This window comes from Brassica napus, chromosome C8 (assembly GCF_020379485.1).
Source record: "Brassica napus cultivar Da-Ae chromosome C8, Da-Ae, whole genome shotgun sequence".
In the NCBI taxonomy this organism is placed as follows: Eukaryota; Viridiplantae; Streptophyta; class Magnoliopsida; order Brassicales; family Brassicaceae; genus Brassica; species Brassica napus.
In genome coordinates this window covers 48,643,641-48,661,592 of record NC_063451.1, presented here as the reverse complement: position 1 = coordinate 48,661,592, position 17,952 = coordinate 48,643,641, and the positions used below count along the sequence as shown (strand labels likewise).

General features: G+C 38.1%; 4 protein-coding genes across 5 annotated transcripts in view; 3 read left to right on the top strand and 1 right to left on the bottom strand.

Annotated features, from left to right (window-relative positions):
* Position 1: 1 nt before the first annotated feature.
* On the top strand, positions 2–4,047 carry LOC106426032 (dol-P-Man:Man(7)GlcNAc(2)-PP-Dol alpha-1,6-mannosyltransferase-like). Of its 2 annotated transcripts, XM_048765473.1 has the most exons (20): positions 3–118; positions 199–284; positions 377–412; positions 494–539; positions 621–707; positions 783–838; positions 916–1,033; positions 1,109–1,167; positions 1,255–1,326; positions 1,424–1,487; positions 1,584–1,687; positions 1,902–1,973; positions 2,065–2,151; positions 2,242–2,309; positions 2,476–2,544; positions 2,620–2,702; positions 2,887–2,986; positions 3,269–3,334; positions 3,433–3,526; positions 3,608–4,047. In XM_048765473.1, exons 1-20 carry the CDS (start codon positions 10–12, stop codon positions 3,683–3,685), a joined length of 1,554 nt encoding a protein of 517 aa, XP_048621430.1. In that variant the 5' UTR covers positions 3–9; the 3' UTR covers positions 3,686–4,047. The 2 variants fall into 2 exon arrangements, 1 of the variants encoding a protein (XP_048621430.1); XR_007327307.1 differs by lacking the exon at positions 3,608–4,047 and having other exon boundaries at positions 2–118; positions 2,887–2,995; positions 3,433–3,472.
* A 3,653-nt stretch (positions 4,048–7,700) lies between these two features.
* LOC111210583 (uncharacterized protein At4g04775-like) lies at positions 7,701–8,755 on the top strand. Its single transcript, XM_048765475.1, has one exon. The coding sequence runs from the start codon at positions 7,963–7,965 to the stop codon at positions 8,386–8,388; it is 426 nt and encodes a 141-aa protein (XP_048621432.1). The 5' UTR covers positions 7,701–7,962; the 3' UTR covers positions 8,389–8,755.
* Positions 8,756–8,764: 9 nt separating this feature from the next.
* Positions 8,765–12,529, top strand: LOC106426031 (very-long-chain aldehyde decarbonylase CER1). Its single transcript, XM_013866745.2, has 10 exons — positions 8,765–9,004; positions 9,173–9,390; positions 9,483–9,715; positions 9,816–10,035; positions 10,617–10,992; positions 11,095–11,202; positions 11,289–11,489; positions 11,677–11,784; positions 11,855–12,028; positions 12,106–12,529. The coding sequence occupies exons 1-10, from the start codon at positions 8,780–8,782 to the stop codon at positions 12,292–12,294; spliced, it is 2,052 nt and encodes a 683-aa protein (XP_013722199.2). The 5' UTR covers positions 8,765–8,779; the 3' UTR covers positions 12,295–12,529.
* Positions 12,530–17,473: 4,944 nt separating this feature from the next.
* LOC106436136 overlaps positions 17,474–17,952 on the bottom strand; it is a 1,139-nt gene continuing 660 nt past the window's right edge. The window contains exon 1 of the mRNA XM_022694217.2: positions 17,474–17,952. This exon is cut by the window's right edge and continues 660 nt beyond it. Within this exon, the coding sequence (XP_022549938.2) occupies positions 17,752–17,952 (201 nt within the window). The 3' untranslated portion in view covers positions 17,474–17,751.

Here is a 17,952-nt window from a genome sequence, read left to right as displayed (position 1 = left end):
GAGCCCAACATGCAGGCCCATTTTAAATCATCAATTTATCGTCTGCCTGATATCGACAAGGAAGTTGCTCAGACGATGCCGACGGATTCGAAAATGGCCAAGTTTCTTCAATCCTATGGTAGTTGATTTGTGCATGCTCTTTTCATTTTTTTTCTAGTTATTGATTGAAACTTTCGATTGTTTCTGTTGTGGGAGCAGGATATGATCTGATTCTGGGAGCTATAGCTGCAATTTATGTGCTCATGGCACCATACACTAAAGTGGAAGAGAGCTTCAACGTACAGGTACCCTCCTTCGTTTCAATTGCAAAGATCTACACTCTCTCTCTCCGTTTTACTGAGTGGTCTTTCTCTCGCCTGAATTTGCATGTGACCAGTCAATGCACGACATTCTTTACCATCGTTTGGACTCTGTGAGTGACGACTACCTCTTCTTCTTCTTAAGGCATGTTTGAATTCTACAAAATGTTCCCACTTGTGTTTTATTTTGTCAGTACGATCATTTGGAGTTCCCTGGTGTTGTGCCTCGAACTTTTATTGGTAAGGGCTGTTGGAAGGATGTAGTGATTCTCTTTCTATGGAATAATATGTTTTTTTATCAACTCTGGGTTCTTCTTGCAGGAGCCTTTATAATCTCTTTCTTTGCATCACCCCTTGTGTTCATTATCAGCTTCCTTGGCTTCCCCAAAATTTATAGTCTTGTTGCAGGTTCCATTTTCCCTTTAATGAAATCTCCAACCATTCTAAACACGGACTAAACCAGTTCATTGACTTTTAATATAGCTCGTTTCGTCTTGGGCTGTATCATACTATCCACACTTAGATTTTTCCGGATTCAGGTTTGATGTTTATTTGCTTGCTACTTCTGCTTCTTTCTATTCCACACTAACCGAAAGCTGCCTCTTTAATTTGACAGATAAGGAAAAAGTTTGGATATCAAGTGGAATCTTTCTTCCTACTTCTCACCACTCTCCAGTTTCATTTGCTCTTCTACTCCACTCGTCCTCTTCCTAATATTCTAGCTTTGGGATTAGGTGATTCTTTTCTCTTCATCTTACTTACTCTATTTGTATTCTCCTAGCTAATATTGCAAACTCTGGTTTGCGCAGTTAATCTGGCATATGGTAATTGGTTGAAGGGAAACTTCTATTCAGCTTTGAACTTCTTGGTATGTTATCTATGATTTTCCTGCTAACGACCATCATGGCCTCCGCAACTGTGGATTTTTCTGACATGCCTTTCATCTGATAATCAGATTTTTGCCACTGTAATCTTCAGATGCGATGTGATATTACTGCTTGGGCCTATCGCTCTCGAGTTTTTTTTGGTGAGTTGGTGATGAACAGTTTGATTTCTGAATTATGTATGAGCCTAATTTGTTGCTTCCTTCTGATGAGGATGCTTTACATATTTATTAATGACAGACCAAGTCCATCTCCTTCTGGAAAACGCTTAAATATTGTGTTGGAACCGCTGTGGTGACCGCAGGTTAGTTAAAGTCCCCCCTTCATTATCTGGTATATTTGGTTCTTCCCTTCGGATACTAGTCAGGCTCTTGTGGTCACGGAATATTCCTCAGCACAGGTCTTACCATTTCCGTTGACTCTATCATGTGGAAGAAGTTTGTCTGGCCAGAATTTGAAGTTTTCTGGTTTAACTCCATTCTGAATCGAAGTTCTGACTGGGGTGTATCCTTCAAAATTTGTTTCCTCTATTTACTTTTGTACGATAGGATAACCTTTTAGCATCTGAATCGAAGGTTTGGATTCTTTACAGTGATAACCGTTTTAGATTTCCATACTTCAGTGTCACTGCCAATGCAAAGCTTATTTTGCAAATATTGTGGCGCTTGTATTTTTATCAAATTCTGTGTTGGTCCTTGAAAATTAGTTGCTAAACCAGACACATTCCATTCATTGGTACTTCACCTCAGCACTCCCACGGTCTTTGCTTGTAGCTTATCCTCTATCCCTGGTAATTACCTGACCTCCTAACATCTGTCATAGTGTCTTATTCCCTTTGAGTTAGCAGATCTGATTGTATCTCTATTAATTTTTCTCATCTGTTTGGTATCTTACTTGACAGAAGGGTTCCATTCCTTGTTATTCCAGTTATATCCTTTGTTTTACTCTACTCTAAGCTTCCACACAAGGTATTCAGATGGATTACTTATCTCAGTAGCCATGAAATTTTCTTAACCATTTGCTGATAAAGGCTTCCCTATCTTTCTTGATATATGTAGGAACTCCGCTTTATTATTAGTTCAGTGCCAATGCTCAACTTATCTGCTGCTGTTGCTGCTAGCAGAATGTATGAGTTCTATCAGATGTTTGCTAGCTAAGCTTTCAATCATAGCTAGAACGTTCTTTTATTCAGTCTCGCAATAGCTTTTTTGATACACTTCATTTCTGAATGCCACTTATACTTACTACCAACGTGGCCCTAGCTCGTACTATAATCTGGTTTCCTTGTACAGCTACAAGAATAGGAAGAAAACTATTTGGAAACTGGCAAACATGGTTATGCTAGCATTATTTGCAATCAGGTATAAATAGTAGGCAATCTTTGCTATGCAAGAGAAGGGAAGGGATTTGCTAGTCTACTTAACCCTATCGTATAGTGCAGGGTGCACGGTTTTCACATTCATGGCATCTTACAACAACTATCCAAGCGGCTATGCTCTTAAGCGCTTGCATCAGATAAGTGAGTGACTTGTTCTTTACGGGGTATCTTGTTATTGAAGCAGCGTTTACTTTGGAACCGAACAAGAAAATATGGTAGCCACGTATTATACATAATCATCTTTGTTTTGTGGGCTGTATGTACCTAGGGTTGATAATTTTCCTACGATATGATTAATTTTACGGGGTGCCTTCCATGTTTTCAGGCCATCCTGCAAATGTAAAGGGAGAAGAGTGGGTTCACATAGACACTTTTAGTGCTATGAATGGAATATCTCGCTTTTGTGAAAGTGCTTTTCCGTGGAGGTGAGTGAGGTTGATTATTCTTTCTATGTTTTTAGCTGCCCTACCCCGTTTTATTGTTGGTAGAAGTAAAGGAGACATCAAGGTTCCTGGATAACAACTTGCCACTTGTAAAGGATCGAATAGTGCTAGAGAGGCATTTTGTTTGCCATATTCATTTTCTTGGAGACGAATACCACAAACTGGGAAAAGATCATATGTTACTCCACCGCCTTGAATATGTAGAACAGGCGTGTATCTGTTTAGCTATTTAGTAGGAGATATATTTTTTCGTGTGCAATGCAGATACTCAAAAGAGGAAGAAATGGTGGTGGAGGAGTTACAAAACCGAAACTTCACCTACCTTGTGAAGTGCGTATATTCATCATAGAATAGAAAGCAAATTCTTAGTCAAAGAAGATACCATTGGTGGTGGTCAACATCTAATAAAGTTGTAATGTTTTGAGCAGCGAGCACCCGTCTGTGGATGGATACAAGTGCTTGTTTTCTGAAGAAGGCTTCGACAGAGTCGAACTGCGGCAAGGTTTCCCTCCCATTGTTCTGGTAAGTTGGTTAGCTTGGGGAATATTTAATCAGAATAGGTGCGTTGGAATGCAATGTTGAGTTTAAGAGGTTGAGTTGCAGGTAAAAAGAGCCAAAGTATACGTGCACCAGGATATGAAGGCGGATGACCAGTTGCATAAGAAATGGCCAGGATGTTAGATTCATTGTTTTGGTCGATGTAGCACAGCTTTGTTATCCTGAGAGAGGAGAAGATCATGTAGCGATGTCCAGATATTAGTATACTTCCTTCCATATGCCTGTCGCTGTTCTGATTCATTGTCCTGGTCGATGTATCACAGCTTTCTGAGTTGACTTTTCTGGTTCGAGACGCTCGCTCACCATTTCACTTGCCGGGTTTCCTACGACCATTCTAACACTTATTCCGCCCTTGTGTTGTGTGTAATTTCTATGTAAAAGAGATACAGAAAAAAACATAATTCTGATGGTGATTATGGTCCTTACTGATGTAAACTAATAATGTTTACATTGTTTTTAATCTTCAAGAAGGATTATATTAAACATTGGAGTGTTACAAGGTGAAACATTTAAACTAGATGTCGTATACGGCACTAGGAAGTAGAGCTGGCGGTTCAACAGATTTAACCGCATAAGCCAGCAGATGAATGAAGGAAGAAGGAATGTACAAAATATTTAAATTTACTCCATTAAATGGATGGCGTCGTTGGCCGGTGGAGGTGGGACAATTGTACATTGATGGGTAAAGCCGAATTTTGGCAGGGCATCACATTCAATGTCCATTGGTTCCTCTCCTACCATATTTGAAGTTTGAGGTTTCTTTTCTCTTTTTATTTAGCTTAATTAATTAAAGTCGTAGTAATTACCATGTGTTTAATTCTTGTTCACGCATATGGTGATATCATGTCGCATATTCTACACCACGCACGTCCTTCAAACTTCTTTCGACACTACATATACTAGCTGCGCAAGGGTACCTTTGGTTTTTTAAAAAGTGTACCTTTAGATGGCGTCCAGGCCCAGAGCTCTAGCGGAGTGGCCATGGAGTCCCCTTGGTAGCTTCAAATGAGTTATTCTTGGGTTCACCCCTTAGGGTGAACCTTTAGGTTCACCAACCAATAGAAAATTGTCATTTTAAATCTAGTATCTTTTAATTAAGGAAACCAAATAACTTGTAAATTATATTATTTTTTCAAAATAAAATTTAAAAATAAATAAAAATAATATATAAAAAACGAATTCAAAAAAAAAATGTTGTCAACAAAACACTAAACCCTAAGCTCTAATACTAAACCCTAAACTCAAATCCTAAACCCTAAATTTTTGGGTAAACCCTAAATCCTTGGGTAAACCCCTAAACCCTTGGAAAAACACTAAACATGTTGTCAACAAAACACTAAACCCTAAACTCTAATCCTAAACCCTAAACCCTTGGGAAAACCTTAAACCTTTGGGTAAACCCTAAACCCTTGGGTAAACCCTAAACCCTTGGGTAAATCCTAAACCCTTGGAAAAACACTAAACATTTGGATAAATTCTAAATTATAAATCTTAAACACTAAACTCTAAATCTTAAAAATAAATATTTTTTAAAAATAATATTTTTTTAGAACTATTGTTATTTTTATTTATTTAATTTTTTATTTTTTATTTTAAAAGCATAATATAATTTGGTAAGTTATTTTATTTCCTTAATTAAAAGATACTAGATCTAAAATGACAACTTTCTATTGGTTGGTGACCTAGGGGGTGAACCCAAGAAAAAGTAGCTTCAAATACCTCTTAATTGGTTTCAGGGGCGAAGCTAGAATAATATTTCTATGGGTGCAAAATTTCATAATTGACAAAAGGAGGTCTCAAACCTAAGACAACATGGGTGCACAATTCCATCAAACCATATCACCTACCTAATTTCTTTGTATTTCTACATTATAAACTGATATTAGTAATAATATTATGGGGGCACTTGCCACCATAATTAATGAATGCCTTGGCTTCGCCCCTGCTTGGTTTCCCGCTAGTGCTAATGAGCATAGCATGCATGCACTCGTACGTGATGGCTGAAGATGAGGAGAAAGACCTTGGGAGACAGATGATAGTGACGCTGATGCTGAAGAGAACAGTTCACAGCCTGATATCATAGATCAGTGTGTCTCGTCGTCAAAGGATGCCCATGGGGAGGAAAAAATCGTGGACAATCTCGTTTGAGTTAGAGCAAGTGGACTGTGACGTACCTGGGAAGACCAAATCATCTTACACACTCTCCTTATGTACCTCGCAACATGAAGCTCCCAGACTCACACACCTTCCCCTATATATATGGAGACTAGAAGGAGCCAGCCTCATGGCTCATTGGCTCTGCTTCACGCTGATCCCGTCGAGTTACTCTACTACTGGTTCTACAGAGCTCGCCACGACTCCACCACCACTTCCTCTACTCTCGCTACCATTCTCACCACCACTCCTAGCTCTATCGTCAGCCGAGCTCATAACGTGTACGAGTTTCTTAAACCATTATTTTCTTTTATATATTCCATACGTATCAGTTTTCTAATTATTTCAATTTGGCAGCTGTGGTGCACCCCTTCTCTGAGCATATCACCTAAACACTACTTCTATGAATGCATATGTATTTGTTGAACGTTCCAGTTGCTCCAATCACACAGTTCATGACCCACTACTCTTTGTTCATGATAGGACTGTATCTACGGGACCGACCGACTGGTATTCAAGATCATTCATGTTAAGATCCAATGATTTGCTTATTTAAACCATCCTCCTAATAGAAAACCTTTACTGATAACAAATGGAAAAATAAATGAAAATAGTTTATAAACGCTAGCTCATAACCAAGAATGTTTAACAAAATATATAAATATCTGGGTGCATCATCAGATCAATAGTTACAACCCCTTTACGAGCTATTACTTCAAATGGGCCTTACACACTCATGGTATACCTAATGAAGGAGTGAGTAGGGTATACACCCTAGTATATATTCGTGGGGACAAAACTTAGTTTCACCCCACCCATAACTTTTAAATTCACAATGCCAATCAAATTGTCACATAGATAATTAATAAAAAATATTAAATTTTATTTAAAAATTTAAAAATAGTTAAAAAAAAATGATGCATAACAAAATCTAAACCCTAAATTCTAAACCCTAAATCTAAATCTAATCCCTAAATATTAAACCCAAACCCAAATCCTATACTCTAAACCCAAATAGTAAACTCTAAACCCAAACCCTATACTATAAACCCAAATCCTAGACCATAAACCAAACTGTAAACCTTAAATCCAAATCCTAAACCCTAAACCAAACTGTAAACTTTAAACCCAAATTCAAACCTTTTAGGTTTATGGTTTATGGTTTGGGTTTATGGTCTAATATTCAGATTTAGGATATAAGGTTTGGGTTTAGGGTTTATGGTCTACGATTTGGGTTTATGATTTAGGTTTAGAGTTTGACTTTACGATTTAGGGTTTAGAGTTTAAGTTTAGGATTTAAGGTTCAAAATTTAAGATTTAGGATTTTGTTAACGGCATCATTTCTTTTTTTAATTATTTTTGATTTAAAAAAAAAATATTTGTATTAATAATCTAGTTGGAACTTTGATCTGCTATAAGAGGTGGTGAATTTAAAATGAAAATGTAGAAGTATTCAATGCTTGCATAAGAAGGTGTGCCCTGTTTTATGTTTTCATTCATTTAATGTTGGAGCAACGGACACTAGCTGGCGCTATAAGAGCAAGTGCAACAGCGGTCCATGTCGGATCCTTAGCGCTAATCCTCAGCTTAGGGTTAATATAATAATATTAATTATCAGTGTAAACCTAAGGATTGTCCCGTCGAGAAGGATTTTAAGGGGCTGATCCTTGAGTACGTGTCCTCTTCTAACTGGGTGGGCGTCGGTTTGTGTTTCGTTGGGTCAAGCGAGAAATCTCATTCTCGACCGAAACCGTAGAAAAAAAATCGTCCCGAGAGAAAGGCGATATCGGAGGCGATTCATTTCTGTTTCGTTTTTGGTAAATCTTTCTCTAAAATCGTTGATTTTCGCTTAATTAGATCAATTATCTTCTTGTTTCCTCTCAATCGGGTTGGATAATGAGGGTTTATATCGATTTCGTTTAACGATTGAAGTTAGGGTTTAAAAAAAATTTGGGGATAAATCGATTTGGGGAGAGGGTGCGTTTGTATATAGGGTTTCAGATCGATTTTGGTTTCAATCGGAAGCGGATCTTCTCTTTTTTTCTTACACGGATTGAAATCCCATATTGGTTTCAATCGGTTCTAATTGATTTGTTTGATCTTGTTGAATCGATATGTTCATTTTAAGGGAGTATTCTTGGGGTTCATTTACTCGGTTGTATATATGCGAGTATTTTTGCGAATGTAATAAGTAATCGGTTCTAATTGATTTAAGTGTGTTCTTCACTTCTTTCAGGTTAAAGAAAATGGGACAAGATTACAGCTACAGCCAGCCCTCTTCATCATCAGACTCTCTGGACATAACCTCCCTTCTTGAAGCCGAAGCTCAGATTTATGCGGATGAAACTGACAGTAGCAACCGCAATGCAATGCCGGTTCAGTACCCACGTCAACCAGAGGCTGATGATGGAATCCCCACGACATGCTACTGTGGAGCTCAGCCTGTTTTCGGTTGCTCTTACACTCCTAAAGACCCATACATAAGGTACTTTACATGCGATAATGCTGATGATGGAGACTGCCACATTTGGAAATGGTGGGAAGTGGCAGTCATGGAGGAGATGAGGGAGTTTCAGAGGCAACTTAGTGATCTTAAGAAGACGGTAGATGAGAGTGAGCAGAAGCACCTTAACCTTGAGAAGACGGTACATTTAATATTTTTTTATTCATAAGGACTCCAAACTGAGACTCACCATTGGAATAAACTTTTGGATTAGGATCCTTAACTATTCAAAAAAAATATAATAGTTTTATATGGCTAAGGACCCCGTGGTGAGTCTCACCATTGCGGGTGCTCTAATGTGAATGATCCTGAATGGCTACTAGTTGCTGAAGCATCAATCACCTCATATTGCTTAACTTGGCTCATCTGTATTTTAGATAGGAAATTGACAGACTTTCATTACACAAACTAAAAACACCAGATTTAGAAAGCCAATATCTACGTTACTGATGAATATCTTTCCTTACGTGAGGATATGATATAATCGGCAATCGATATTCGATAGGTGTGGGGGAGATTAGCTGAGTGTCATAAATGAGGATCCATGTGGGAAGTATCGAATGGAGGAGTACATGTTTGGTCCCGGTAGGGCCCTCATGGGGAAGTGGGCTGGTGGGAAGATAGGGGTTGGCTTCGTCATTCTACATCTACCAAACAGTTTGATACCTTTCTATATAACGTACTCATCGGCCGTAACAAAGAATTGGAGTACATACGACGGTATAATGGCTACGAAACCAGGCATCCTCACCGATTGGCCTTGGACACCCCTTGGGAATTTCAAGGTGCATTCTTTTTTCTTTCTCTCTTTGGTTTGTCTATTTAATTATTATATATATTGTTCTACTAAAAAACACTATTATGTAGTATATATATATATAAAAAACTCGTGCTTATGATCGAATCCCGTTTCTGATGCATGATATGGTACGTGGAAACAATTAATACAATAGTACATAGTAATAGCACCATGGGCGGTCCATAGCACATACAAGTTTGTGACTGATGATCCGGTGGATCTCGGATACTCCCTCGTATTGCCCTTCTTGCTCTTCAGAATTCTTCACAACCAGGTTTGGATCTCTCTTTCCCGTTACTATACAACCAAGGGAAAGAGACGCATCCTCGACAAAGGTATCGACTTCAATCAGGTCGACAGGGAGACCAACTGGTGTGTTTTTCACTCTGTTTGTCATTTTATGCAACTGCGTCGCTTGTGCTTTATGTGAGCTAAGTATGTATTCTTGATATTTACGCGCGCAGGGATGACCAAATATTGTTCAACGGATTGCTGTTCTATATAGGGATCATGCTGCTGCCGCAGGCAAAGCAACTTCCCTGGTGGAGGACAGACGGAGTGTTGATGGCTGCGATGCTTCATGCCGGGCCGGTGGAGTTCCTCTATTATTGGCTCCACAAAGCTCTTCACCACCACTTTCTTTACTCCCGCTACCATTCCCACCACCACTCCTCTATCGTCACTGAACCCATCACTTGTAACTCTTATTTCTTATCTGTTATTATTTTTTTATCAAATTTACCTAAAATTTTTCACGTCCTAGTTTAGTAATATATATTTTTAATCATTATATTCAGCGGTGATACATCCATTCGCGGAGCATATAGCATACTTCATTCTTTTCGCCATACCATTGTTGACAACGTTGTTAACGAAAACGGCATCCATAGCGTCGTTCTCCGGATATGTAATCTACATAGACTTCATGAACAACATGGGACACTGCAACTTCGAGCTCGTCCCTAAGCGCCTTTTCCACCTCTTTCCTCCACTCAAGTACCTCTGCTACACTCCCTCGTAAGTCCTTGCACTTTCGTACCATATATATATACATTTATTTCTGTCGGCTATATATATGTCAAAATTTAGTACCAGTTTTTTTTCAAAACAATTTTGACTTACCTATGCATTAACCGGAAACCATTCTTTACATAAAAAAATACAAACAACGATTTTAATTATTATTATTAATTTTTATCCGCATCACTTGCATTTTCTTTTCTCAAAAAAAAAATATCACTTGCATTTGCATGTATACGTACATTCTCCTTTCATGTACAAAAAGGTGACCAGACATACTTGTACCCTTTTTTTTTGTTGTTAACTACCGAATACATGGACCACATAGAAATACAATATAATCTATATGCACATAATCCAATTTTCCACAATATGATGTATTTAGAGCCTATTTAACCAAACAGCCTTAGAAAAGTAAATATCAAATTCATTAGGGTATATGGCTCTTCTAAAGTGTAGAGTTATTAACACAGCTTTGTGTTTTCCGTATATCTATAACGAGCGGAATGTGATAAAACACCCTTATTGTTGTAATATCCTTCTTTTGGATGGTAAAATGATCATAATGAGAGTTGCAGATTCCACTCGCTGCACCACACCCAATTCCGAACTAACTACTCCCTCTTCATGCCCTTGTATGACTACATCTACGGCACAATGGATGAAACCTCGGATACATTGTATGAGAAATCTCTAGAAAGAGGAGAAGATAGAGTGGACGTCGTGCACTTAACTCACCTGACGACTCCCGAGTCCATATACCATTTACGGATTGGCTTGGCTTCATTTGCCTCCTACCCCTTCTCTTATAGATGGTTCATGCGCCTTTTGTGGCCTTTCACATCTCTCTCCATGCTCTTCACTCTCTTCTACGCCAGCCTCTTTGTCTCTGAGAGAAACTCTTTCGAGAAGCTCAACTTGCAGTCTTGGATCATACCCAGATATAATCTGCAGGTCCTCATATTTTTCAGCTTATTTTTGACTCTTTTGTGAATTTACAACCTGTATAAGTAGTTTAGGTTGGTTTACTGATGCACTGAGATCTAATGCATGCAGTACTTGTTAAAATGGAGGAAAGACGCGATCAACAACATGATTGAGAAAGCGATACTGGAGGCAAATGAAAAAGGAGTGAAGGTGCTTAGCCTGGGTCTCATGAACCAAGTAAAGAAACACGGTTCCACTGATTTGGTTTTACATTGGTGTGAGATGTCATTTCATAATATTAAAACTGTGGTGGGTTGGAACAGGGGGAGGAGCTAAACAGGAATGGAGAGGTGTATATTCACAAGCATCCAGAAATGAAAGTAAGAGTGGTGGACGGCAGTAGATTAACAGCAGCCGTTGTGATAAATAGTCTACCCAAATCAACGACAAAAATAGTGATGACAGGCAATCTCACAAAGGTGGCATACACCATCGCCTCTGCTCTTTGCCAGAGAGGTGTTGAGGTTGTGTTTTTCTCCTCCGTTTCCCCCCTTTTTTTTGCTTGTCATTGCCTAAAGTAAAAGACAAATGAGTTTGAATTCCATATGTCCATAGGAGAAAGCTTAAGTCCGCACCTTCACTTGTCCAAGCTCTCTTAAGTTGTATTATATATCATAATTCATTTCATTTGCTTGTAAATGTTATCTGCAGGTCTTGACTCTATTACCTGAAGAGTATGAGAAACTAAGTTCATTTGTTCCAAAAGAATGCAGAGACCGTTTGATCCTTTTAACCTCTGAAACACTCGCATCAAACAAGGTAATTAAGTATACAATAAAAGTTGGAGAACAATCGAAGAGCATACTAAACTAATGAATTTTGGTTGAAGGTATGGCTGATGGGAGAAGGAACAACGAGAGAGGAGCAGGAAATGGCCACAAAAGGAACGTTATTTATCCCATTCTCACAGTTCCCCCTCAAGCAGTTACGAAGAGATTGTATCTATCATACTCCACCGGCTTTAATAATTCCAAAATCTCTGGTCAATATCCACTCCTGTGAGGTATGTATAAAAAGCTATCCAATCCAATTAAAAGTTTTTGCCGATATGCTAAGTAACTAAATAAAACACATATGCAGAACTGGTTACCGAGAAAGGCGATGAGTGCAACTAGAGTGGCTGGCATATTGCACGCCTTAGAAGGATGGGAAACGCATGAGTGCGGCACATCCAATATTCTTCTCTCAGATTTGGACCAAGTGTGGGAAGCTTGTCTCAGCCACGGCTTCCAGCCTCTGCTGCTTCCACATCACTTCCAATACCCCTGATTCCCTACTTTCAGATGATGAATATTGTTTCGGTAATTGATCATATATGATTTACAATAAGCCTCTAGACAAAGGATCCAGAATTTCACCTCTGTATTCTTAGCTGGTGGTTTCACTCAATCTATGGCTGATGCAACTATATGGTTTTCAAGAAAACTTACTATATTATTGCAATTGCGTGTGTTGTACGTTGCTGAATATCTATTGCTAGTAATAATGCTTCTGAATTCATATACATGGTACCCCAATGATTTCTCAAATATGCAATCACATGCAGTTATTTAGACTACAAATATGGGGAAGACAGGTAACCACCCTATCATGATCCAACAAATTTGCAGTGGTACATAGATAAATACCATACCTGTGCTGGCAAGGCAGAGCAATAAACGGAATTGAAGGATCCACTTAGCAAATGTGGAAAGTCACTATATCCTCTTTATCGCTTGAGGACTTGTCCTTGGCAAATGGGCAAAGTATATTCTTAACAACTGAAGAGTTGAGCAGCGGAAGAAGCAACAAGTTATACAAGTCACCAAACAAATCCGAAGCTGAATGCCAAAGAGAACCAGGAAAATCATATCCAACATAACAATCTGACAGTAGACAAGAAAAATTCTAAATCGCTAAATCGGTGGAATAACCACTACAAAATAACTATTTTCTTGAAAAATAGAGACAACAAAGGCTTCAAACCTCTTTCAACATCATCATATGTTAGTGCAGGATGCAACTATACATTAAAACAATATTTTCATATTTTTTGAAATTTTCTCAAAATCTATGTGTTAACCCCTACAAAAATTTTGAATTTTGGTAAATCCTTTATATACTGAAGCCTATAATATTTAGTGTTGGTTTAAAATTTCTAACCACATTCTACATTTGTATTAATGTATGCTAAACTCTCTTTCATGGTACATGAGCATCGTTCAATTTTGTTTATAAATTAATTTAATAAATCTTCGTATACTCCCTAAATTAGTGGACTAATCATTATAAAATTGCTATTTTTTAGAGAAATAGAGACAACAAAGGTTACAAACCTCTTTGACCATTATCATATATTATTACATGAGGCAACTATGCATTAAAGCAATATTCTATATTTTTTTAATTTTTCTCAAAATCTCCCTACGAAAATATTGAGTTTTAGGTTAAACGCTCTATATACCGAAGCCTAAACTTTTTAGTGTTGTTTTAAAATTTCTAACCACATTCTACATTTGTATTAAGGTATGTTAAACTCTCTTTCATGGTATATATGAATCGTTATAATTTTTTATCAATTAATTTAGTAAAACTTCATAATACTCCATTAAATCGGTGGAATAACGACTATAAAGTCACAATTTTCTTGAAAAACGGAGATAACAAAGGCTCCAAACCTCTTTCAACATCATCATATGTTAGTGCATGATGAAACTATGCCTTAAAATAATATTGTCATATTTTTTGAAATTTTCTCAAAATCTATGTGTTAACAACCCCTACAAAAATATTGAATTTTGAGAATTGCTTTATATACTGAAGCCTATAATCTTTTTAAAAATTTCTAACCACATTCTACATTTTTATTAATGTATCCTAAACTCTCTTTCATGGTGCATGAGCATCGTTTAATTTTTTTATAAGTTAATTTAGTAAAACTTCATATACTCCCTAAATTAGTGGACTAACCATTATAAAATCGCTATTCTCTAGAGAAATAAAGACAACAAAAGTTCCAAACCTCCTTGACCATCATCATATATGAGTACATGAGGCAACTGATATCTTGCATATTTCCATTATCTTATCCATTCGTCCATGTGCATTTTGATCATATAGACTAGGATTTAGCCATGTTTAGGTTACATTTTGCATACATGAGTCTTTATCAGGTGTTGGAGTGCCGCATGGAGTTCTTGGGGACATTTGGATGCATTTGGAGCTCAAAGGAGGTAAAATAGGTGATCATTGGACGAGCAGAGGATGGGAGCGAGGTTCCGCAGCGACGTCATGAGGTCGCTCCAAAGCACCTCTCAGAGCGACCTAGCTGGAGAGACCCCGTGAAGTCGCTCGCCATATTCATCCCGTTGGAAGCCCAGAGCGACTTGCCCAGAGCGACGCACCGAGGTCGCTGGCATCTCACACCCCTCTCGGAGCGACCTCCCAAAGCGACACCCCGAGGTCGCTCGCGTCTCTATGGCGAGACGACACGAAGCGAAGCCCGGAGCGACCTCTCAGAGCGACCCACTGAGGTCGCTCCCGAAGGCCGGAGCGACTTGTCGGAGCGACATGCCGAGGTCGCTCCGCGTCTATGGTTGGGTCGATTTCTATTTTACTTAAGGCCTTTTTGGTCATTTCATTATGCACGTTTTACATTTCTAAAACCTATGTTTTAAACATCTTTGGTAGCCACCAGGCAGATTATCTTTTGATCTATTGAGAAATACACAAAAACTCTCTTGAGAAGTTCATCTCTTGGATTTTGATTGTTATGTTCTTGTGTTATTGTTGATTTCTTATCTATTTCTCTACATGATTAATCTGAAATCCAAAATGGTTTTAAGAGGAATCATGGAGATTAGTGAGTAATCACCTTTTGAATTCATGGGTTAGGGAGATCAAGGGTGATTAGGTTAGTTCTATGATGTTTTAGTGTAGATCATTCTTGTTCCTTGCTAGTAGAGTATTCATAATGCATCTTCTAAGTTGGTCACTCAAAAGTTGATCAATAGACATTTTCCACCTAAAAGGTGTTTGATGAAATGTCTGAGACAACTCTCCTAGGCTTTTAGTATACTTTGCCAAAGACATTTGTTGTTAAAGGTGCTAAAATAGCTAATAGACTTGTTAGTAATGATTTCTTTCATATTATTCAACCAAAGACATTTGATGTTTGAGATATGTTAGCAAATGAGCATTCATCTAGACATAGAGCTTGCTTAGAATTGTGTCTAGGCTTAAGGTCGATAGTTTGATTGATCATTTGTCATTCTTAGTTCGAAACTTGATCACCCAAGGTCTAATCCCTATGCCCATGAGTTCTCTTTTCTCTTAGTCAAGAAAGTATCATTCTGTTATTGCTTTTTAGTTTTAGTCATAGCTTAAAACTCATCTAAATCATTGGTTGCACTTAGATTAAATGAGTACTTGCATTCTCATTGCTTTGATATCCCTCAGAACTGGTTCGACATTCACTATACTACAACATTTGTCTTAGGAGCTTGAAAACTCTTAACACCAAATTGGCGCCGTTGGCAAATTCTGAGTAGATTTAAACATTGAGATTTAGTCACTTGCTTGAGACTAAGTCATTTTAATTTTGTTTTGTTACTGATTCTTCTTCTTCACCTACCTTTCACTTTCAGGTGTATGAACTTGAGGAGCAGAGATCCATCAAACCTAGTTCCAATAATAGCAGACATCAGAGCTTTCGAGAGGGAGTGTGCTAGAGCTAGAAGAGAAGAAGAACAACAAGTCCACTTGCAGAGATTGGATATTGATATGGCAGATCCACCGCAAGGGGCAGAACACCAACCGCGGGCAGCTCGACCCATTGGTACTTATGACCGGCCCAACATTCATGGTCATAGACTAGGTTGCCGTTCTAGATTCGGTCGAGTGTAGGAGAACCGGAATCTACTTTTCCTTCCTCCTCCTCGTCTTCTGCACTTGGTAAGCCATTTTTGCCATAAGAGTAGATGCAGAGAGCTTGTGTTAACCAACACTGTTACTTGTAACTATTGATTGGTCCTTACTGCTTGTAAAATGATTTGAAAGCAAAAGGGATTACAACATACTAAGCTAATGACTTGTTGTCAAATTCAAATTCAAATTCAAATTCAATTCAAGCAGGTTGTTAACAAGACTGCAGCAAGTAACCAACCTTTGCCCCTAGGGCCTCCACCGCCAGTAAAACCCCTGTGGAAGTGGAACTACCCTTGACAAATTTTTGGGGTCCTCTCTTTCAACCTCCAACGAACCTGACCTATGGAGTTTGATGATGGCTATGTGGATGTTCACTATTCCTCCTCAAGAGGCTCGGCTCTTTTCTCATCACTCAATGTTGCTATACCCTTCTTCTGGAAATCTTTTCTCCTCTTGTCTGCTCTGCTCTGCTCATACACTTACCTTCTTTAGCAATTGTAATTGTGGTCGTTATTTGTGGTTTTCTTCACTTTTTTTTTGGTTTGTGCCTCTCTCTTATTACAGCTTGGATGGCTGGAAAGAACCGAGTAGAGGATGGGAATGGGATTAGAGACTTCTGAAGATTCTCTGTCTTCTCTTCCTTGGAATGAATGAATGATTCTCCATTCAGCTTCTATGTTCAGCATATCGAATACTCAAAGGTACGTGACGTGACGAATGTGAACATTGCTCTACAATGAAATCATAGACTTCTGAGATGAACTTTTTTTTTTCTTCTGAAATATACAAGTGCCAGTACATATACATTTTCTTATCAAGAGTGATGAAGCTGGTAAATTGAAAGAAAAATAAAAATAGAATTGGGTAATATGTTTGGTTCTAGGCTAAGATATTCCTCATCTTCTTCCCCATGTCATGTAACCTCTAGTGTGATCGCTCTTTCTCTCTGATTCCTCTTACTCTTTCATCTCTTTCTCACGCAATATCCCTAGCCCAGCCACCACAAATCTAAACAGCCGTTGGCAAATGGCCGGAGGAGCTGATGCTGTCGAAAAGGGTTTTCTTTCCTCTACGGGATTCTTGTGTTTAAAAAGGTACGTGTAGTAGTAGTATATGAAGGCCATCGGGTTTGCTTTGGGATGGGAAAAATTGAGCCAGTGGAAGCTCTCTGCCGTTTTATCTGTATGTATATGTAAGAAAAAAATTAAAACTAGAATTTAACAGGTGCCCGAGATTAATATTGGGCAAATCTCCAAAATAGTAACTTTCTAAATTTATATCACAAAAATAGCACTCCAAAACTAAAATGACCATAAAAACACATTTTTAAGTTTATCATTTGAAAATTTTAATTTTTTTATTTTTCAAAATTTGAAATTTTATCCCCAAAACCTCATTTCTCAACTCTAAACCCTAAACCTTAAACTCTAAACCCTAAACCCTAAACCCTAAACTCTAAACCCTAAACCCTAAATTCTAAACCCTAAAACCTAAACCCTAAACCCTAAACCCTAAATCCTAAACCTCACCCTTTAACTCTAAATCCTAAGTTTGTAACTTTTGATAAAACATTAAGTGCTATTTTTGTGACTTTTGACCTTGAGTGCTAGTTTGGGAACAAAAACTTGATTTAGTGTTATTTTTGTCTTTTTCTCATTAATATTCTTTTCTTAGAAAAGCTGAGTTTAGTAATATTTAAAAATAGTTTAACCAGAAAATGGTATATAATATCATAATCGATAATTCATATAGTTTGTCATCAGAGTTTACTGATCATAACCGTAAGCTGGATTATTCATATAATAATTTAGTGGGAATTCATCAATCCTTGTAAGTTGGGTTCGCACGAGCGATGGTGGAAGATCTGAGCTTCATCTTCGCCTTCCTTATGTACTCGGAGAAATGATCTGATGACCTTCCACTGCTACGCTCTCTCGAGACACTAGCGGTAGGGACATGGCACTGACGACGATGATCACGTGCCTCTGCTTCACTTGTCTTCGACGCATCGTTCCTCATCAT

Coding starts and splice junctions, on each gene's coding strand:
- LOC106426032 (XM_048765473.1), top strand. CDS start 10: ATGCAGGCCCATTTTAAATCATCAATTTATCGTCTGCCTGATATCGAC. Junction 1,488..1,583: donor AACCGCTGTGGTGACCGCAG/GTTAGTTAAAGT, acceptor TCCTCAGCACAG/GTCTTACCATTTCCGTTGAC. Junction 3,335..3,432: donor AACTTCACCTACCTTGTGAA/GTGCGTATATTC, acceptor TGTTTTGAGCAG/CGAGCACCCGTCTGTGGATG.
- LOC111210583 (XM_048765475.1), top strand. CDS start 7,963: ATGGGACAAGATTACAGCTACAGCCAGCCCTCTTCATCATCAGACTCT.
- LOC106426031 (XM_013866745.2), top strand. CDS start 8,780: ATGGAGGAGTACATGTTTGGTCCCGGTAGGGCCCTCATGGGGAAGTGG. Junction 10,993..11,094: donor TACCCAGATATAATCTGCAG/GTCCTCATATTT, acceptor TAATGCATGCAG/TACTTGTTAAAATGGAGGAA. Junction 11,490..11,676: donor TTTGCCAGAGAGGTGTTGAG/GTTGTGTTTTTC, acceptor TGTTATCTGCAG/GTCTTGACTCTATTACCTGA.